This window comes from Hyaena hyaena, unplaced genomic scaffold, assembly GCF_003009895.1.
Source record: "Hyaena hyaena isolate Hyena2069 unplaced genomic scaffold, ASM300989v1 scaffold_382, whole genome shotgun sequence".
NCBI classification, from domain to species: Eukaryota; Metazoa; Chordata; class Mammalia; order Carnivora; family Hyaenidae; genus Hyaena; species Hyaena hyaena.
The window spans coordinates 894,733-917,531 of NW_024081015.1; the positions used below are offsets into that span (position 1 = coordinate 894,733).

At 38.5% G+C, this 22,799-nt stretch overlaps 2 protein-coding genes across 6 annotated transcripts in view; one reads left to right on the top strand and one right to left on the bottom strand.

Annotated features, from left to right (window-relative positions):
- Positions 1-308: 308 nt before the first annotated feature.
- On the bottom strand, positions 309-15,182 carry FBXO45 (F-box protein 45). Its single transcript, XM_039250851.1, has 3 exons — positions 14,750-15,182; positions 7,528-7,884; positions 309-3,515 (listed from the first exon to the last, which is right to left on the bottom strand). The coding sequence occupies exons 1-3, from the start codon at positions 15,062-15,064 to the stop codon at positions 3,330-3,332; spliced, it is 858 nt and encodes a 285-aa protein (XP_039106782.1). The 5' UTR covers positions 15,065-15,182; the 3' UTR covers positions 309-3,329.
- Positions 15,183-15,436: 254 nt separating this feature from the next.
- WDR53 (WD repeat domain 53) overlaps positions 15,437-22,799 on the top strand; it is a 43,124-nt gene continuing 35,761 nt past the window's right edge. The window contains exons 1-2 of one of the 5 annotated variants that reach the window (XM_039250849.1): positions 15,437-15,529; positions 21,668-22,163. In XM_039250849.1, coding sequence (XP_039106780.1) covers positions 21,684-22,163 — 480 coding nt within the window. In that variant the 5' untranslated portion in view covers positions 15,437-15,529; positions 21,668-21,683. The other 4 variants (XM_039250850.1, XM_039250846.1, XM_039250847.1 and 1 more) reach the window with 4 other exon arrangements.

Sequence of the window (22,799 nt, forward strand, 5' to 3'; positions counted from 1 at the left end):
ATATTATAGTTCATATAAACAGCAGTTTGGGGACTTAAATTATAATGCCTATTGTATGGTTTTGGGCTGTTATTTTTGTAACTCTCTTTCCCAGGTTAAATTGTATCTAAAAGGCAGATGATGCCTAATCATTTAGTCATGACTTTAGTCAACTGGGCAAAACCTACTTGCTTTATGTGCTTTATAAAATCTATACCTAAGTTTACACGAGTAAGAATGAAGGAGGTGAAATAAATGGCTTAACATTCAAGTCAGATAATGAAAAAAATAATGGCAACTATGAAATGATTATATATTAACCACAGAACTCCTTGTATGAAAAGTTTTAATGAATTATGAGCCATTGGCCATTACAGACTTTAAGCCTTAATGTTTCTTTCCTATGTAGAACCAGATAATTAAAACAGCCTATCTCGAGTATGACAGAAGACCATAGTATGAATAAGAATAGTAGTATTGTGTGTTTACACATCTGCATGCTTCACTAAAGTTAAGAACCAAAGAGAATGCTCCCGGTTTCCCAAGTCAACAAAGTAAATTCAATTACATATTTTTCTTTTCTGATCATAGTTTCAGTTGAAATACAACAAATACTACTTTACCTTTCAATAGAACTTTTTATCCATCACACAAGTACTTCCCCATTGCTTTCTCCTTTACCCTCAATACACTTGTGAGGTAGTGAAGGGAGCAAGGATTATTGTTTTTTTTAATTTTGCAGATGAGAAAACTTAAGGTGAATTTAAAACTCAACCTTAGCAGCATACTGAAATCACCTAAGAAGCTTAAAAAAATCCTTATGACCATGTCCAACATCAGAGCAACATCAGAATTTTAGGGTATGGGACCTTAAAAGCATCAATATTTTTCAAAATGCACATGACTCCAAAGTATAGCTAAGTTTGAGAACCACTGGTTTAGATGATTTACACTCAACTTTCAGGTGCAACATCTTCTACCTGAATGCTCTCTCAGCACCAATGAAAAAGAGATTCCTTTTCCTTTAACATTGTAATAGTTTGTTTTAATATTCTCTGTACAGCTATTGGTCTCCAGTAATAAAATAATTTACCAGGTTATAAATGAAGGCTCTTCATTCCCCTGGTGCTCATTCTAAATATGAGCCTCCATTTTATAAAACTGCAAATAGCATAATTAGCGAATTTAAATTTTGAGATAAGAATGGCTTGTTCTTAAATATTTAGGCAAATATTTGATTCTAGGTTAAATGTGCAATAACCATGTGTTTCTGTTTTCCATTCAGCACCTTCAAAACTTTGTTACAAATGAATGTTTACTAATAAGACAAAACAGAAGTTATAAACAAAACTCTTAGCAAAAGCTCTTGGAATTGGCTATATTATACCCTGAAAAAAGACTAAGCACATAAGGGACTTTATTGTTTTATCAGTCTTCATCCTGAACCAGTTTTCTTTTAATTTTAAACTTTGTCAATTAAATGGAGTTGTTCTACACCGGAAAAATCAATTTCTGTAGCAGCTATATCCTCTAATACATTTAACATATAGTCTCATTCTGTAGTATTAAATATGGTTTTCAGGAGGTTTCTTCTTGACACGGATATTGAAAAGGACTTTTAACGGATTTCACCTTTAAGCAACATACCAAATACACAATAAATATTTGTAAACTTGTTAGGTGGCAAAAATAAATCTCTGTTCATGACTGAAATCCCCTGCTTCATGAGAGCATTGACAAGCTTAACTCTCAAGGGGCAACCCAAGAACCCCAGCCAGCTGCTTGCTATCTCTAATTTGATTAGATTTAAAACTAAATTACGCACAGCAATAACCTAAAAGGAAAAGATTCCATCTGCCTTAGTCAATTCTTTTCACAAAGATGCATCTGAAACCATACATTTATACTTTCATACAGAAAGATGTTTGTTTTTCTCATAACAAAAGGAAACCTCAGCTCATATATGTTAGATGATTATTAACTCAAGAATATTAGTGAAATCAGATTTATTAGTCAAAAACTCAGAATAGGAATTAATGTCAAGCTCTTCTACAATGAAACCTTCAAAATACTGCCAACCTGAAGTTTTCAGCACAAGGTATTTTATTTCAAGTCCCATGGGGGCAATTATCTATGATGAGATTAATAACATTCCTAACCTGGGTTCAGGCTGGCACTGTTTCAGGTGGGTGAGTAAACATTTTCTTGATAACCCCAAGGAAGAGTTCTGAGGCTTAGATTTGTTGCCATGATGTAAACAATATAAAATTTAAAAAATTATAATATCTATAGCATTATGAAATTACAAAATAAAAGGACCATTAATTCTTTTCCTAAGGTCTGTGACTAACAGCTTTCATAGTTGAGGTCTGTAAGAGCAAACAGCAATGTTCTGTGTTGTTATGAGACACTTCCTCAGAAGGCCAAAAAATAAAACCAGATACTATAAGATACACATTATTCTTATTACTACTGATATATGTATGATTAGAAATAGATTTGCTTTCCCTCAATCTTAAACTCAAGGCTGATGGATGTTTACAATAATTTTGATCATTAAAAGAAAAATAACTATAGACTGTAATAGCTATGGAAACTGTAAACCAAATTAATTTAAAAATAAGCCAATACAGCACATCTCCTCTTAATCTTCTTCTTTGTAGTTACCTAATTTTCCCTAAATGTTATTCTAATTTTGTACCATGTAGTGGTTTTTAAGAAATTGAACTAGAACAAAGCAACCCCTTTGTCCTGTTTTTGTTTTTTACAGGTTTTTTTTTACACACTTATTATATATACAACTTTTAAAATAGCTGCACAATTTTACAACTCACTGTTAGAGAAGTGCAGTCCAGGCAGACCATGCTTCTCAATATATTAAAAATATTAAATAAAACCCAACCAGTTTCATACTTTTCTAATAGTCAAGCTGGCTGGAAAAAAAGGGTCTGGAGAAAAAACAGGCAGTTGTAAAACAGGATCAGTCTTTCTTCACAAACACACTACTTAAAAATCTTGCTATTTCCTTATCTTATCCCTTTTATAGCATCTCTAAAATCTCACCTTAAAAGTTGGAAATAACACATTGCTAACTTAGAGACAAAATCTGTTGCAACATGCATATGTCAACTGCCCACTCAACCAACTGCAACCCTGAGGATTTTTCTGGCCCAGTAGAAAGAGGAAACACTAAGATGATCTCTGCTGTAGAGTTGCTTCTCCAGTTAACAATTTCATGTGTTTTTCAGGATGTTTCTTGGGCATGCATGTATGACACTGTCACTTCATGATTCTACTTTCCACAAGCAGATATCTTCTCCATTCAGTTTTTCATCCCAAGAAAGCCACTGTCATCCATCCAAAGGTTTTCCAAGGTAAACCAAAGTCACTTCTGTGTTGCCATATACAGCAGAAACTGCTGGATATAAGCAGGCCTTTGGAAGTCCTCTAAAAGCAACCCCCAGGAACTCATATCCGCGCTCAAAAGCTAAAGTCTTATCTTCCATGTCCAAAATGACTCGAATTCTTTCTCCTATCTGCAAACAGACACCAAATGAAGGTTAGAAGAAAACTCACCAAGGACATAGCTAGAAGAAACAAGATACAAATCAACAAGTTAAAATATTAAGAATATATATTCTAAAATTTATCTAGAAAAATGGTAAGAGGCTTTCTGGTCAGGGAGAAACAAATCCAAAGCAGGCTCCAGGCTCCAAGCTGTCAGCACAGAGGCCGACACGGGGCTCAAACTAGTGAACCATGAGATGATGACCTGAGCTGAAGTTGGACGCTCAACCAAATGAGCCACCTGGATGCCCCAATTTTTTTTTTATTTAGAGAGTGTGTGAGTGTATATGTGCACGCAAGTGAGCAAACTGAGGAGGGGCGGAGGGAGAGGGAGAGAGAGAAATCTTAAGCAGGATCCATGCCCAGCTGGGAGCCCTAGCTGGGACTTGGTCTCATGACCACAAAATCATGACGTGAGCCAAAATCAAGAGTCCAATGCTTAACTGACTGAGCCACCCAGGCACCTAATAGTTGTTTTTTTTTTTTTAAGATGGTTTCTGCATTTAATACCAAAAATTTAAATGTTCCTACTGAACAGTTTCCAAATTTTATTTACCCTTTGTTTAAAGGCTTTTCTTAGAAGTTTACTATTAAAATCTGTAACTTGGAATATTTTACCAAAAAGTCTATCTAAATAACCTTTTCAAATTATTATAATATGTATATACAATGGAATATTATTCAGTCATAAAAAGAAATACAATTTTGATATATGCTACAACACAGATGATTCTTGAAAACGTTATGTGAAATAAGCCAGACACAAAAAAATAAATTTGTATGATTCTACTTATATAAAGCACCTGCAATATTCAAATCAGAAAACAGAATAGAAGTTACTGGGGGCTGGAGGAAGGGAGAGATGGGAAGTTATTGTTTAATGAGCACAGTTTGTGCTGTGCATGATGAAAAAGTCTTAGGTATAGATAGTGGTGATGGATACACATGTTGTGAATGTATTAACACCACTGTATTATACACTTACTAATGGTTAAAATAATAAATGTGTATGTTTTATCACAATAAAAATTACTATATAAAAACACTTATATAACCTTTAAAGTTGACAAAGCAGTTCTTCCAACAGTGTAGAACTTACATAATCACGAAGAGCCAAATCTGACTATAGGTTCTAAAGATACAGAATAGGCTTATTAGTCATTTTGTGGGCCACTGCTCTGAAACACCTGTTTGTTATAAAAACAGCAGCACTGATTGTTAAACTAAAGCAGAAGCACAACATATTTTCCCACATGGAAAGTGCAGACAAATAAGGAGGATGATTTACTTTTCCAATTTGCATCTATAAATGGTTGTTTCATTTACATACTTGGAGGCAGAAAGTCCTAATATTAGCAATCAAAAGCCAGAATTTAATACTTCCCAATTATGAGAACTCTTGCTGCTGTTGTTACTTTCCTTCATTGTATTTCCTGTCATAAACTACAAACATCTGCTTTTTTGCCCATCTCATAGATTAACTTACACCCCATTTCATAGACCTACGAACATCCTAATTATCATCACCACTATTGCCACCAACAAAACAAACAGTAACAAAATAGAAAAGTTAATATTTTGTTGGGTGTTCATTTTGTGGTTTATTTGTATTATCTCATTTAATCCTCACGTCTATCTTAGGATTTCTCCCTATTTTATAGAAGATGGAAACTAAGATGACAGAACCGATCCTGGTGAAATGTGCAAGTCTGCTTCACCTTTGAGCACACAGCAGGAACACAACACAGAGAACAGAAAGCAAAAGTCTTACTAGCTTTAGGTGTCAGAGGGGAAAACTTGGGAGATGGCAGAGCAACTGGAAACTTAGAGGAGGAACTCCAGAAGTATGGAACCACAAAGAGGATGAGGCCCAAATCCAAAAATAAACTCTGCCCAAATTATTGTGTGATCACTGTCTTACACAGACACAGGGGCAACCCCTACAGAAACACGCTAGGAAAGTAGCCTCCCCCCACCACAAAAACAAATAAAAAAAACTGAACAAAGACATTAGCTGCTGTACACCAAGGGGGAGACAGAGTTCACAGTTTGAAGAACCTAGGCAAGTTAATTGTCTACTAAAACAAGAAAACCCACACTTTTCAGAAAAACAAAGTGATTCTAAAACCAAAACATTCCAGTATTACTAGTATATTATCTATAATTTCTAATTTTCAATTTAAAACTGACTAGATATGAAAAGAAACAGGAAAGTGCAACTCATACTCTGGGGGGAAAAAAGCAGTCAATAGAAATCAATTCTAAGCAGGCCTACATGTTAGATTTGGTGAACAAAGACTTCAAAGCAGTTATGATAAATATGTGCAAATAATTAAAGAAAAATCTAATATTAATGAATGGACAGAGAATCTCAATGGAAAAATGGAAACTTTAAAAAAGAACCCAATGAAAATTCCAGAGTTGAAAAATACAATAAACAAAATTTGCTACCCTGGCTTAATGGCCATAGAATCCATGAACTTGCAGATAGAGCAACAGAAATTACCTGATCCAAAAAACAAAGAGAAAAAAGATAAAAAAACCAACACCCACCACAGCTTCAGAGGCAGAGAGATCAGGACAATATCAAGCAGTCCAACAACTACATTAAATGTAAACAGGTTGAACACTCAAGACCCAAAATTATATGCTGGTTTAGAGATCCATGTTAAAGACAATTGGAAGTAAAAGAATAGGGAAAAAGAGGTACTATAGAAAGCTGAAGTTGCTATATTAACATCAGACAAAATAAACAGCATTGGAATCTCCAACTATACTTGCTAATTTATCTATTTGTTCTTTCAGTTCTTTAAGTTTTTGCTTCACGTGTTTTGGAGCTCTGTTATTAAGTGCATATATATTTAGAATTGTTATATCTCTCTACCTGATTAACTCTTTTATCATTATGAAATGACTCTAATAATGTCCCTTAATCTTAAGTCTATAATTCTTTAAAATTTCCAATTTCTTTTTAAAATTTTTTAATTTTTACTCATTTTTTGAGAGAGAGAGAGAGAGACAGATTGTGAGTGGGGGAGGGGCAGAGAGCGAGGGAGACACAGAATCTGAAGCAGGCTCCATGCTCTGAGCTGTCAGCACAAAGCCCAACGTGGGGCTCAAAATCAGGAACCACAAGATCATGACCTGAACTAAAGTTGGATGCTTAACCGACCAAGCCACCCAGGTACCCCTAAAATTTCTAATTTCTTATCAGAAATCTTATTGTGTTTTAGACTCTGCTAACTCTATGCTAATCATAATGGCATTTACAAATAGGAACTATAATTTTGACCCTAGAATCAGATGAGTATGGCATTAAGATGAAGAGAATAAAAAAAACCCAGTAGTTTGCCTAAATTTGCCTGTCATATAGATATCACTGACATCTCCAGAGGCTCTGAATCCACAGACAGATTAACGAATAGCAGAGAGTCGATATGTGTGTGCACGTGCACAGTTACATTTGTGGGAGTGAGAAGTCTAGAAAAAAGTAGGTTCGGATGTGCCATGATACCAGAAAAAGGACAATCTAGAGCACAGTTGGCAAACTATGGTCACTGGGCCAAATCTTGCCTGCAGCCCATAAACAAGGTTTTACTGGAACACAGTTATGGTCACCCATTTACATATTATCTATGGTTGCTTTTGTACTACAACAACAAGAGTTGAATAGCTCTGACAGAGACCATAGGTACCACAAGGCCTGATATATTTATTACCTGCCCTGTACAGAAAAAAGTTTGCCAACCCCTGATTTAGAGAAAAGACAGAATGCTCACAGCCAATATGTATTAGGAAACAAATATGGAAATATTAAAAGATTATTAAAGTAGCAAAGAGGGGCCAGTTACCCTATTTATTTTTAAATTACCAAAAAGACATGCAAAGCTGCTATATAAAATTTTGTGAATTTAAAACAAATTAATGCATGATTTATGATTTGACAAAGGCCCACAACTGAGAAAATACCCAGCTTCTCACCTGATATTTTGGTGCATTGTTGCATTGTGGAAAACTGCCATTGACTTCTCCATTATGTAGTAGATTATTGTCCACCAGATTCCAGCCCCAGCTCTGATCATCACTGCCCAGTAATGCCACATAACCTTGGCATTGCATGGGGGCCCGTTTTGTAGCAATTCCAATCACTGCCACAGTGCCCAGAGGGCCTTCCCACCACACTTCCCATGCATGGCGACCCTCACTGAAACCAATCTTGGTCCTTGCACCATCAGTACTCTGAGCAATGGGGTTTCGATGTAAAGTAAAACCATTTTTCTTAATGTAGACATTCCTGGAGCAGTCATTAGTGCTGAAGGCATGTTGGAAAGCACGCACCTGAAAAGATGAAAAACAGACCAAAGAAATAGAAATTTGATTTTTCTTTAACATTAGAAAGTACCCAAACTTTAGGCTACATGTTTTTAGACAATAAAGTTACATATTTTTAAATAATACAATACGTATTTCCGAAAAATGGCTAGTTTCAGAATGGGATACTAACAAAATATATGTGCAACATTTAAAACAACTGCCAGGGTGCCTGGGTGGTTCAGTCGATTAAGCCTCCGACTTCAGCAGGTCATGATATCGAGGTCTGTGGGTTTCAGCCCCACATCAGGCTCTGTGCTGACAGCTCAGAGCCTGGAGCCTGCTTCAGATTCTGTGTCTCCCTCTCTCTCTGTCCCTCCTCTGCTTGCACTCTCTCTCTCTCAAAAATAAATAAACATTAGAAAATAAAAAATAAAAGGACTACCAACTGTTTCAATATTGATCAAAATCTAAACTGGTATCATTTCTCCAAATAGACTTCTTAAAATATCAAAAGATATACACAAGAATCCGTATATTTTAGAGATAATACTGAAATGTTTATGGATGACATAAAGATATCTCAGAATTGCTCTGAAATAGCCAGGGCTGGAGTGAGAGAATGGGTAGGGTAAACACAAAACTAGATTGTCTGTGAATTTAATCATTGGTAAAGCTTGGTGATGGGTTTGGGAGGGTCATTAAACTAGTTTCTCTATTCTAGTTTATATTTGGTATTTTTATATCAAAAAGTTAAGGGATATACAGTTTTCATGTTGGCGATGCAGTCATCAAAAATATTTTTTATTAAAAAAAGTTTTTAATGTTTATTTATTTTTGAGAGAGAGAGACAGACAGACAGACAGACAGCGTGCGCAAGCAGGGGAAGAAAGTGAGGGGGAGACAGAATCCAAACCAGGCTCCAGGCTCTGAGCTGTCAGCACAGAGCCCAGCACAGGGCTCGAACCTTCGAACCATAAGATCATTACCTAAGCCACCCAGGTGCCCCCCAAAAATATTTTAATATAGAACTTAGTCATAGCAGTTCTAAAGTTTATGGAAAATTTTAATAACACAAACTATGTTTGATCCTCAGCCTCCTTGCTAGTTATTACTCGTACATTGAGACAGCATCACTCTCATTTTACCAAATCAAATAACCCCCTAGACAGCATCTAATTTCAAGCACTAGAATTTACAAAGAGATAGTCATTAAGAGCAGCTACCACAGATAGGACAGATTAGTTGATCTTCACTAATCAGTTTTTTAAGCTTCCAAAATAAAGACAGTATGAAAATTGCTATTCTGTATAAATCGTGAACATTTCTCATGCTTTAATAATTTAAAGTTTTTGATTTGTATGTTTTTTGAAAATCCCTTCTTTATTCAAACTACCCTAAAACAGTCAAAGGCTGCGGTCTATTGCTTTAGGTAATCTGAGCCACCAACTCCAAAATCATAGTTTTAGCATTAGGAAGGGCTTTAAAGGGACCTACTGCAACACAGAGATTAGGGCACAGACCTAAAATTCAACAGCTGGTTAGAACAAGAGTCCCAAAGAGAAGTCCGGTATCTAGTCCCTTCATCCAGTGTTCAGTTACTATTAGCCAGTACCTCACTGCTTGGTTGTTACACTGCAGAGCAGAGACATTAAAAAACAAACAAACAAAACAAACACTCTGCTTGATTCAGGAGGCTGTAATACTGAAGTATTTTTTTTTAAATGTTTTTAACTTTTATTTATTTTTGAGAGACAAAGAGAGACAGAGAGAGACAGAGCAGGAGCAGAGGAGGGGCAGAGAGAGAGAGGGAGACACAGAATCTGAAGCAGGCTCCAGGCTCTAAGCTGCCAGCACAGAGCCTGACAGAGACTCGAACCCACGAACCGCGAGATCATGACCTGAGCCAAAGTCAGGTGCTTAACCAACTGAACCACCCAGGTGCCCCAATACTTAAGTAATTCTAAATATTATCCTATCTGTTCCTAATATAACACACTTTTAAGCACATAAAATATCAGAACATAAGATTAAATGGGGGAGTAAAATGTCCCCAAAATTTTAAGTATTTAAAAACTCAAGAGATTACTATCAAGACAAGTAAAATATAAAATATTTTATAAAATCCTCATTATAAAATGTTTAACTGATAATTACCTATGCCTATTCCATAATTCTTACAAATACCAATTGCTTTTTCTCTATCTTTCTCTGTCACAATGACACTGTTGCCAGCCTCTTCTCCAAACTGCTATCCCTTCTTATTACTCTAGACTGATCTTTCTTCACTATGCCCTTTTTTGGTGATCACCATACCTCTGCCCGCTAAAACTGTCCCAACCTCAATACTAAACTCTCTACCTCAATTATTTCCAGACCTATTTTCCTAAAACAGCACCTTTATCATATTTCATCCCAGTTCAATAACCTTTGATGGTTCCATACTATCTACCATACCAACATTGTTTCTGGCTTTCAAAGCCCTCCAGGTCTAGTTCATCCTATTTCCCTTTCTAACTTCACGTTGTTCTCCCTATCTGTAGAATCATATCTGCTTTCCTCCTCCAACATATCCTATATCTTCTATCAGAATCAGGCTTACCACTTGGATGAAGTTATTCTAACCACGACCACCCAATCTCCCTGATCTCACTCTCCTAAATTCTTATCCACCACCATAGCTGGCACACAACATTTAAGTCTGCATGCAATCTGACCACTTGATTCCAGTAGAAAATACACTGAAAAACAACAAGAACAGAAACTATAACAATACAGATCTTACCTAAATTGATCAAACCTCTCACGGTCTAAGACAGAAGAGCATGTTAAGGAATATTATGGGAATAAAATCTCCAAAATCCAGACTGAGGGAAACTCTACAGGGTAAACAACCTGGTTTCTTCAACAGATAAGTTGCAGGAATGGGAGTTAGGGGAGATGGGAGAGTGACTCTGTTGGCTAAAATAGACTTAAGAGATATATATCAGCAGTTTACCATGAGAACCTTATACAGATATTGATTAAGTAAACTCAACATTTTAAATAGAACATTTGACATTTATAAAACGATTGGAAATTTAAACACTGCATTGTTTATAAGGAATCATTGTTAATTTCTTTACACTTTAGGTGTGATGATATTGTGATTATATTAAGTGTCCTTATCTTTTAGAGAGGAACACTGAAAAATTGAAATGAAATGAAAAAGTAAATATACAGATTAATAAATAAAGAAAATCCATAGTTCCTTTCCCACAGTCTCCTGTACACCCTAAATTTTACATTGTAACCAACACCTTTAAGACTTACTTTAGGATCTAGGTCTGAAAATCAGAGAATACATTATAGTTAGATGCTAAGTATGACTGGAATAATGGATGCTTCTTGGTGACATGGAAAATATGAACTTTTAAAAAGAAGACAAATCCTAATTAGACTGGCAATTCCAAATACTTTCCAGTTTTATGCTATCCCACACCTGTCCCATCTTCTTCCCAGTTACCCAGGCTCTCTGGAAATCCTGTCTGGCTCTTTCTTCTTCCTCATCTCACCCACTCTCAGCTGTCCACCTATGTGGATGTGTTCTCTGCAACAGCTCTCCCAGTCATCCTCTTCTCTTCTCTACATACTTGTTCAGGTCTTAAGTACCTCTGGTATAGGTACTAACCCCTGCTCTGTACAATTTATCTTATGGCCTAGTTTTTCTAAAGCACGGTTTTTATTTGTCACTGCTCTGTTCAAACTTCTATGGTTTTGAACAAAGCCCAAACTATACACTGAAGGCTATATGCCATGAACATCCATGATGATAGTTTCAGTTTACCTTTATAATATTTCCCACTATTTCAATTCAATCTCATTAGACCCTATATAAAGATATAAATCTTTAGCCTTTCCTCTAAACTTCAAACTGTAACAGCTGCCTATCTGAAATCTCTCAGATGCCTCAAAAACACTGTAAATTCTACTCTACCAAAATTGAACTCACAGCTATTTCTCCTAAATCTAGCTCAGGTGATTCCCATATTATGTAAGCTAGATATCTAGGAGTTATTCTTAACACCTCCCTCTTTTCTCACCCCTATTTCAAATCTATTACCAAATCCTGTAGGTTTTACTTCCTAAATCTTTCTTGTTTCTCCCATCTCCTTCACTACCCACTTCCTAGCTGATCTATCCATATTTCTAAGGTCCCCCTCCAATCTGTTCTCCATATCAAAGTCAGAAATAACCTCTTAAAAATGCAAAAAAATAAAAAATCACATCACCTAACACTCCTAACTCCCTCTTGCTTACAATTCAAAATGGTTTCCCTGTAGTCTGGCCTTAGTCCACCTCTTCCATCTTCTCTCAAACCTGTCTCACCTTTGCTCTCTCCGATTCAGCCACACTGATATATTTTCTGTCCCTCATAATCATCAAGTTCTGTCCTGGAAGTCTCCTCTCTCCCCTTGGCTTTATTGCTGAGGTCTCAGTACATGCGTTACTTCCTCAGAGAAAGCCTTTCTTGACCTCCCTACCTAGTTAAAATCCTCCATTTCTGACATTCAGAGCATTGTGCACCTCTCTCTCCTTCACCTACCACAGATGCAATTTTACAACTGTGTATTTGATTAATATCTATTTCCCCCCACTAGACTGTAAGCAAGGCATCCATTAAGAGTTTTGTGTCTGTTTTTATTCAGCATCGCATCTGCAAAAGTGAGCATTGTGCCTGGCGACAACCCTTTTTAAAATAAACATATATGCTATGCAAAGCCTTTGCTTTCCTCTTGTCCTGCTTTTGTTCAGGGCATTTCTTAGTAAAATGTTCAAATCCTCCCTATCTTTAAAATTCAGATCAAATATAATCCTAACCTAAACCTTCGCCAAGCATCCACTCAACTTGTAAATCTCTCCTTTCACTGAAATTCTAGTGTGTGTATACAAACACCTCCAGTATACGTTACTTATATAAATACATCTCTGACAGAAGCAATTTCTATCATGTGTTAGTTATTTCTATACATTTTTCTTCTCCTCTACTTGACTGAAAACTTTCTTACTAGGGTATCTAACTTCTTTTTAATTAATCTTTTTATCCTCAATACATTCTTATGTCCTGCAACATCTGAACAAACATATTATTAGTACAAATCTACAATGTCTGTCACGGGTGTGGGAGAAAGACACTATAAAGTATTGAAAACCTAAGAAACCTAAAATATCTCTGGAAGGATTACAGGTAACACAGGTTGCCTCCAAGAAGTCAAACTGGGCGGCTGGCAGACAGGGCAAAAGGAAGACATTTTGCTTATACCATATTGCTTCTTTTGCATGTTGACTCACATGAACACATACTGTCATATGAATCCGGGCTCATGTAAATACATCATTGACAGACCGATAACAAAAAAGGTCTTAAGGCTTACTGGCTTATCAGGCAAAGTAGGACAAAACTGCAATGTTCTGCATTCTACTTCATAAAGTACAACTAGTATCCAATGAGCATCCACCAGGTACAAATACTGTCCTAGTAAATTAACATGTTGGGGCACCCGGGTGGCTCAGTTGGTTAAGCGCTCTTGATTTTAGCTCAGGTCATGATTTCACATTTCATTTTGTGAGATCGAGCCCCATGTCCAGCTCCATGCAACAGCCTGGAGACTGCTTGGGATTCTCTCTTCCTCTCTCTCTGCCCCCCCCCCCAACCCCGCTCGCTTGTGCACATGCTCTCTCTCAAAATGAATAAACTTAAAAAAACTTAATGTGTTCTTTCACTTAATAGAAAAAAACTAATTTGATAGTTGACATATGTAACTGCAACATTCCTTATCTTATTAAACTAAAACCTGTTTTATTACGGAATAATAAATTTTACATTTATTTCACATGGGGAAAAAGTTACTCTGACTCCCTCTTTGGCAGTCTAGTTTTAAACAGGATATCTACCTTTTTTAGTTATTGGTGTATTTTTGTTTACCACATTCTAGGACAGACTTCATCCTCTCTCACATATACTCTTGGTGACTGCTATGCTGAATAGCTGTTATCCATCCAACTGAATTCAAGCTCGAGGCCTTTACATTGCCAGAAGAATCTTCTCAGCCCTACCATAACCTGTTACTTGAAGTTTTTATTTGCATATGAAGGAGGCAGGAATGTGCACAAGAATCTAGGAGGAAGAGGCATCAAAACCAGAATCGGCACGTTACATGACACATAGAATAGAAGAGGCACACCATCAAGGTGGAACTATGAAAAAGTTGGCAGGGAAGTCGCCAATAATAGTGAGACAAGGCAGTACTAGGATGGTTAAGTGGTGCCGACGGGGGAAGGGGAGAAGATGTTCTATTAAAAGCCTGTAATTTGAAAGTTAGCAGGATGTCTGGGACGACACTCACTTATAAGTCTTAAACATAATGGAGGGAATTAAAGGCGAGGGAACTTAAGCGAAAATAGAAAAAAAAATAGTTGTAAATCAGAGCTTGGAAAGAGTGAGGTGAATGTGGGGTGAAAGCAAAGATCTCAGAAACTCAGCCGGTGTTAAGGCAGCTAAGATGATCTAATAAACATAGGAGAGTACTGAATGGTACAACAATGGGGGTGGTCTGTCTTTATGTCAGAAAACTGTGGAAAGTGGAATGAGTGATGGAAACCAGCAACTGGAAACTATCTGGTCCTTTTAAAAGTGTATCACGGAAGTGAGGGGGTTAGGTTTAAGGAGCAGAACTTCAATGAGAAGAGGATCTTTATGGAGGGGGACGCGAAGTAAGGTATTGACTGCAGCCGGGCAAAGGCGGGATGGTGAGGCGAGGCGTCTGAGTCAGAGCTCAGATGAGAAGCACGGAGACAGAGCGGCGCAGAGAAGCGGGACTGGGGGCAGCGGCGTGGCCCGGGGCTCCCTCACCTTGGCCTTGTAGCTGGGCAGGTTGCAGAGGATGTCCGTGCGCAGAGCCTCTTCTGCCAGGCTGCGGGCGCAAAGGCTCCGCCACACCTCGCTGTTCTCATCACCGTGCAGGCAGCGGTACCAGTGCTTGCACACCAGGGCGCAGCTCCGCAGCTCGGACAGCTCCAGGTAGGAAAACACCAACTCCAGCACCCGGCTGGGCAGCCGGCCCCCTGCCCCCGCGGACCCGGAGCCCGAGCCGCCGACCGCGCCGCCGCCGCCGCTACAGCCAGCGCCACCAGAGGCTCCCCCAGGCCCTGGGGCTGGTGCCGCCATCACCTCACCAGCCGGCCCAAGGGCCGCCGCTGCCGCCGCCTCTTCCCCCCGTCTCTGCTGGGGAGGCCAAGCCTCGCCTTGAGACCGAAGCACCTCGCTCACCGCCCCTTTCACAGCCAACCACCGGCCCTCCACCACTCCCGCCCCTGCCCGGGGGCGTCCGCCGCGCGCCCCGCCTCACTGAGGGCAGACGCACCGGCCGCACGGGCGTCCCCCGCCCCTCCTCCCCGGCTCAGCGCGGGCGTCGGAACCGCCCGACTCGCACGGCCTCCCCGCGGCGCGCCCGTGACTCCGCCATACTGGTTGAGGGCACGAAGCAAGGGCGCACGCCCAGCTCGCTCGCGGTTCCTCTCGGCCCCGGATGTGACTGTTTGGGCTGAGGCGCCCCGCTCCCGGCGCTAGATGGGATTGGGCGCCCACGGTGAGGTCATCACGAGGCGCCGATAAGGGAAGCGGGAAGCGCAGGTATGAGGCTGGCCTCTGTGGCTCTGTGGCAGTTCTTTGGTGTCTTTTCCTCTTTCTGATCTAGTGGTCTCGGTGTCTGCTTTCCTGGGCCCCTTTCCTTGTGAGGTTTTCCTGTGTCAGGTCCCTGCTTCAGACCCCAACCTAACGCCTGAAACTTCCAGTTACTTGCTAGCCAATTCCTGGCTCCGCCACTTTCGATTTGAATTGGATCTTTCTTTACCTTCGGCATCTAAGGTCGTCTTCTCATTGTCTAGCACTTTTGTTCTTTATTGGTACCGGGTACGTATCAGAAAATGAGTCCTAGCGTGTATTCGGAAAATAAGATCATCTTTTATGAATCCCCGCACCCTCTGCCCAAATGTTTCGATAGCCTGAAAGTGCCATGTAATTGCTGATTAAGTGCTCCATTCTTTTGGACAAAATGTAGCCTTTCCCAGTGGTTCCTGCTAACCCTATTAGTAGGCGGATCTAGGCAGCATGTTTTTAAATAATTAGACATCCCAATAGGGAGAATGCTGTGGAGGCTGTAATTATAGATAGCTTCTTGGGAGAGAAAGAATTTAATCATTATTTGGTCATATTGCATTTTCCTAGGTGGCCGAAAGTTTTCTGACAGCCTTTAAGGAATGCTTAGTGAGAGAAAATAACCATCATGCGATCAAGGCACTGTGCTAGGTCTTTTATTCGGGTTTTATATAATTCTCAGAACGACTCTGAGGTAATTATTATAGGTCTTACAGATTCCCTTTGTAGTCAACTCCATTGTCTTGCCTTTATGTAGTAAGAAATCTTTTCAGTAGTTCCCTCTGTGTATAATACATTTCTAATTCTCCATTAAAAACAAAAGAACAGCAACTACTTCCTCCACTCTCTGGTAAATGGTGTTTGATTATTACTTGCTAGACCCTTCTTCCCAGATGTTTTTTTTGTTTTTGTTTTTCCCTCCCAGTTTAGTAACCCAGATTCTTTCCTAACTAGTGCTAATGCCACAGCCCTTCAGTCATTTTGGTTGCTATTACAGCTTCTCCACATCAGGACCAACTTTGGAAAACCCAAACATGGGAAGAAAAATTGACCTATACTCATTATAGTGATAGTGACTACCTCATATTGTTTGAATGGTAGTATAATCCCAGACTAGGGAGTTTTATTCATTAATCATTCTTCAACTTTCAACTGTGGGACATCCAAGGAAGGAGGTCCAAATTTTGTTTGGGAAGGTACTTAAATTTTTTAAAAATCTTCAAAGATAAGTCGAGTTTGGTCCATCTGAGAAGGGGAGAAAGAACCAGGCAGAATCGACAGCTTTGAAGGCACAGACACTTGAAAAGGACATGTGGGCACATGGAAGTAAAACTGGAGCAGTGTTTAGTGATCATTCAGTTATTAAAGACTTTGACATTTATCCTGTCTGTCACAGTATAGGTGAGGTAGAGCCTTTGAAGGATTTGATGAGATAAATTCTGGTGCTAATCTAGCTCAGTCAGTGAGGTGACTTTGTGGCAGAGTACCCCCCAAGTGTCCCAGGCAGAATTTCAAAGTAGGAAAAGATGTTATGACTGGGTCCTTTTCTTTCTACCAGTCACCCTCCTGGCCTTGCCCCTCCCCTATATTTAGTACCATCCTGCCTTTTGACTGTTCAGAATTTCCATCTTTGCCTTCCAGCCTTTCTAAAAATGTTCTCAAGATATGCCACCTGCCCGCTCCGTGATTTCGTTAGGTGTTAAAGGAAACTATTATCTAATTAGAGTAATGCACAATAGGCTATGATTAATTGCTTTAGACATTACCTATGGGAAGAGAAGCTTGTTGACCTGATACCTGAACATGGAGATAATGGTACTTACTTATTTCTTGTAGGCTTTCCTGTCCCAGTAAGAGAAAAACAAGAAACAGTGGCTTGACAACTCATTTCTGAAAGATTGTTCTGATTTAACTCAGATCTAATTATATTTTTTTGCCACTGCCTTATACCACAGCAGACTGTTGTTTAATACTTTTTTTTTTTTTTAGTTTATTTATTTTCAGAGAGAGAGAGAGTACAAGTGGGGGAGGAGCAAAGAGAGGGAGAAAAAAATCCCAAGTAGGCTCCGTGCCTGAGTGCAGAGCCCAATATGGGGCTCAAATTCATAAACCATGAGAGCATAGCCTGAGCTGAGATCAAGAGTCAGACACTCAACAACTGGCCCACCCAGGCACCCCTATTGTTTAATACTTTTTGATAGTGGCCTTTGGGTATGTTTCAAATTAGAACAAATAATTTTAATTTTGTAGACTAAGTAAACAAGTGATTCTGGCGCTCTGGTTGGCTCCTGTGATCAATACCCTGCATGATAAGCTGAAAAGCCTTAATGTATAGTAGATTTCTGGGACTTGCTCGATTGTTTTTCTTTTAATTTTATTTTTTTAATGTTTGTTTATTTTTGAGAGACAGACAACACACAAGTGGGGAAAGGGGAGAGAGAGGAGAAGGACAGAGGATCTGTACTGATAGCAGAGAGCCCAATGTGGGGCTTGTACTCATGAACTTTGAGATCATGACCTGAGCCAAAGTCAGATGCTTAGCTGACTGAGCCACCCAGAAGCCCATCAACTATTTTTCTTAACATTCTCCATAATAGGTCTTTACTTTTATTTTTCTGACTAGCTTGGTGATCAGTAAATATTCATGTGATATAGAGATTAGAAGTTTAATTTGTATTTTACACTGGTGCATAGAGGTTAAGGTAGAGCTGACCTTGGTTTTGTGACATTAATAGACACTACTGGTTCCATTATGGAAAAATTTTCAGGAACTGTGTTATCTAATAGTTCCTTTAAGTACAAAATCCGTTTATTGCCAAATTTCTCACACTTTGGGGCGAGATTAACCATGTGTGTCTTTAAAATTGAGTTAGTCTTTTCCAGGAAAAAAAGTATATTAGGCAGAAAACCTGCTAAAACTTTACCAGTCAGCATTTACCTAGGTCCCCTGTGGGTAGATATGTGATGGGAAAATAGAAGTACTAGAAACTCTGCCTCATTCTTGTCTTACAGAAAATTTGAAATTCTAGTAGGAATCCAAAAACATATGCACACAGAATCCTAAAGCTGTAGGGGGCAGACTTCCCCAAGCTTTAAAGTGGCTTCACTGTAGAAAAATTAAAACTAACGTAGGAAATAATTGATCAGCTTTCTAAGGAAAAAAGTTAAAATTATTTGTAACTTAAGTGTCCTTTTCAATGGTTAGTACAAACTTCATATTTTAAGGTAGCATTTTATCTATATTATATAAGTAAGTAGTCACCACAGATGACAGTCCCTAAGGATAAATAATGTCAATACGTTTTATTTCAAATTGTGCTGTGTCCTTTTTTTCTTGATTTATCTGGAACATTTGACAAAAGTCTTTTTTATGGCAGAAAAGTATTTAGCTACTATTTCATTACTTGTCAGCAAAAATCAAACCACCAGAGTTCCCTATCTTTACCTCTCTCTGAGTCATTTCCTCTCCAAACCTCTCCTTTAAAACTTAATTTGCTTCCGTCTTTAATTAGTTTCCTCTGTATACTAATTCAGTACTTGTGCTGAAGTAAATGTATCTTTTTGTCTTTCCCGTCTTGTCATCTTTATGAAAATTGCTATATCTGATTATGTGACCATGGTTACTGTTACTTTCCCCTCCCCCCACACCCCTCTGTTACTTTGATTACTGAAAGATTGGTGATTTTTTTTGCAGTCTAGTTCGTGATTTTGTGTATGTGTAAGTGCCTAAAAATGGGAGGGAATAAGCTTTGTGGCAAGAATAGAAACTTTAGGCAGATTGCCAGATTATTTTAAATATGTTTTCAAAACAATATTAGGAAATTTATCTCTGTACTATTGGACTAGGTTCAGATTTTATATCTGAAAATATGAAAACAACTGTGGCAATTTCTCACTAGATAATTTCTCTTGGTAGATCTGTTTGCTTTCTTTTGTCTAACCACTTAGAGTTATATAAATTGCCCTGATTTCCTCTTTTTGCTTTACCCAGCAGGCAGTTAAGGAAGGGTAATATTATGTGGCAGTTTCATTGTATAAATCTGTGAAGCCTAGTGTATCAGGAATCTCAGTTTTGCACATAAGTACTGCTATTAAGTATAAGTGGGTGGTAAAGTAATTAAAAATACATGAGTATGGGGCATCTGGCTGGCTCAGTCAATAGAGGATGCAACTCTTGATCTCGGGGTTGTGAGTTTGAGCCCCATGTTGGGTGTAGAGATTACTTAAGTAAATAAACTTAAAAATAGATGAGTAGTTTAAAAGCATTAATTAATTATTCATGGCTTTTCATTACTTTCTGTACTTTCAGAGAATCCTAACAAGTTAAAAACTATTGACAAGTGGTCGGGTGCTTGGGTGGCTCAGTCAGTTAAGCATCTGACTTCGGCTCAGGTCATGATCTCATGATCTCACAGTTCTTGCATTCAAGCTCTGCGTCTGGGTCTGTGCTGATAGCTCAGAGCCTGGAACCTGCTTCAGATTCTGTGTCTCCCTCTCTGCCCCTCCCCTGCTCATACTCTGTCTCTCAAAAAATGAATAAATGTTTAAAAAATAATTTTTGGAACTATTGTCAAATGGAATTGTTAGAAAAGGGTCTTCATTATTTAAAAGTCTGGGATCCTTTTGTATTGGATCTGTTGTACAGATCCTAAGGGCCAAGATGACTTTGGTCAAATTATTTTTGAATCTCAAGTTTTATTATCTTTAAAATGGAATAATACTAAACAGAAGGCTGTTTTGAGAATAAAATTTAATAATGTACCGAATTCATCTCTGGTGGTAAAAACCCAAGGGCCTACGTTTTTAACCATTTCCCTGGATAATTATTGGCGTAGTACAGGTTCTCAAATTTTAGCATACATCAGCATCACTGGAAGGCTTGTTAAAATGCATGGCTGGGCCCTAATCCCAGCATTTCTGATTCTCTAGGGTAGAATCGGGCAATTTATATGTCTAAGTTCCTAGGTTATGCTGATGTTGCTGGTCTGGAGGCCATACTTTGAGGAACATTGATACAGATCTATGATGCCACTTTGTCCAGCCTAATGAAAATAGGAGAAGTGAGGGATGCCTGGCTGGCTCAGTAAGTGGAGCATGTGACTCTTGATCTTGGGTTTGTGAATTAGAGCCCCATGTTGGGTATAGAGATTACATTTAAAACAATTTTTAATAGGAAAAATGATAATGGTAATATTTGTTGAGTTCTCATTATGTACCAGAGACTGTTATATGTGTTTTACATATATTTCTCTATGATCATATGAAATGATGCTATTATATTTATTACCCCTAGTTATGAAATGATGCTATTATATTTATTACCCCTAGTTATAGAGAAGGAAAATGAATCACAGAGAGGTTCAAGTTTATTTATTTATTTTTAATTTTTTTAAACATTTATTTATTTTTGAGAAACAGAGCACAGGTGGGAGAGGGGTAGAGAGAGAGGGAAACACAGAATCTGAAACAGGCTCAAGGCTCTGAGCTAGCTGTCAGCACAGAGCCTGTTGTGGGACTTGAACCCACGAACTGTGAGATCATGACCTGAGCCGAAGTCAGATGCTCAACTGAGTGGGCCACCCAGATGTCCCTAAAGTTTATTTATTTTGAGAGAGGATGAATGGAACAAGGGCAGAGAGATGAGGGGAGAAAGAGAATCCCAAGCAGGCTCCGCACTGTTAGCGCCAAGCCAGACGTTGGGCTCAGACTCACGAACCACGAGATCATGACCTGAGCTGAAATCGACAGTCGGATGCTTAACCAACTGAGTCATCCAGGTGCCCCAAGCAGCTCTCTTTTAAAAATAATTTTTACTAATTTAAATATATAATGTTTATTCTTATGTGAACCTCACATCAGATGCTGCAGGACAAGGTTTGCCTGGGTCCCTGAATGCAAAGAAAGCCCATTTATGCATGTGCCAGCCAGGTGTACCACAATCCTGTGTTTAACTAGGCTTTTGTAGACTTGACCTTCAAGTGTCTTTTTTTTTTTTTAATTATACTTTTTAGATGTCTTTTTAAAAATATTTAAGTGAAATACTGTGTATTGTATTTGTCTCCTCCCATCAAGTTCTTAAATAAGAGGTTACAGTTTTTGCTCCCCTCTCCACAGGGTGCTTGGGGCCATAATGGCAGTCAAGTGGACTGGTGGACATTCTTCACCTATTCTCTGCCTGAATGCAAGTCAAGAAGGGCTGGTGGCTTCTGGAGCAGAGGGTGGTTATCTTATGGTTTGGGGTGAAGATGGGACTCCATTAGGACATACACACTTCCAAGGGGCTGATGATGTTACCAGTGTCTTATTCTCTCCCTCCTGCCCCACCAAGCTCTATGCCTCACATGGAGAAACTATTAGCTTACTCGATGTCAGATCCCTCAAAGGTTCTTTGGACCATTTTCATGTGAATGAAGAAGAAATCAATTGTCTCTCATTGAATGAAACTGAAAACTTGCTGGCTTCTGCTGATGACTCCGGGGCAATCAAAATCCTAGATTTGGAAAATAAGAAAGTTAGCAGATCACTGAAGAGACATTCCAATATCTGTTCTTCGGTAGCTTTTCGTCCTCAAAGGCCTCAGAGCCTGGTATCGTGTGGACTGGATATGCAGGTAATGAATGCTTTGCAGAGAGTACTTGGGTAATTTCTAATGGGTTTGGTAACAATCAGATACTGACCAGACTAAATATATCTTTGCGTTTTCTGTTCTCTGCTAATGTGTCTTATCTCTGTATGAACCATAAGCTTTACTTCTGTGTGTAAATGCTAACTTGACAAAGCCTAGTAGATTTTATTCACAAAGTAATCACTTATTCCTTAGCCTTCCTTTCTCTGTGCTTAAGACTGTCTTAAAACCTGATAATTTAAATATTTGATTCTAAACACCTTTTTAAACAAAGGAGCATGCTGAACAGACTATCACCCATTCTCTACAAACTCTATTTTTTCTTAAAAAAAAAAAAAAAAAGAGAGACTGGATCTGTTGTTCTTACTTTAAAATTCTGTGGTATATTAATTAAACTATTGTATATTGGTGACCAAGATCAGAGCTTTGCATTCAATAAGTTTTAAAAGAAACATCACAACTTAGACCAAATTCAGAGGAAAGCTATCAGGAGAATGGATATATCAAGAAACCCCATCATGTAGGTGAAATGGAAGTGTTTCCTTGTTTATTTTTTTTATTTATCTATTAGAGCATGAGCTGGGGAGTGATGGGGGGAGAGGAAGGGAGGGAATCCTAAGC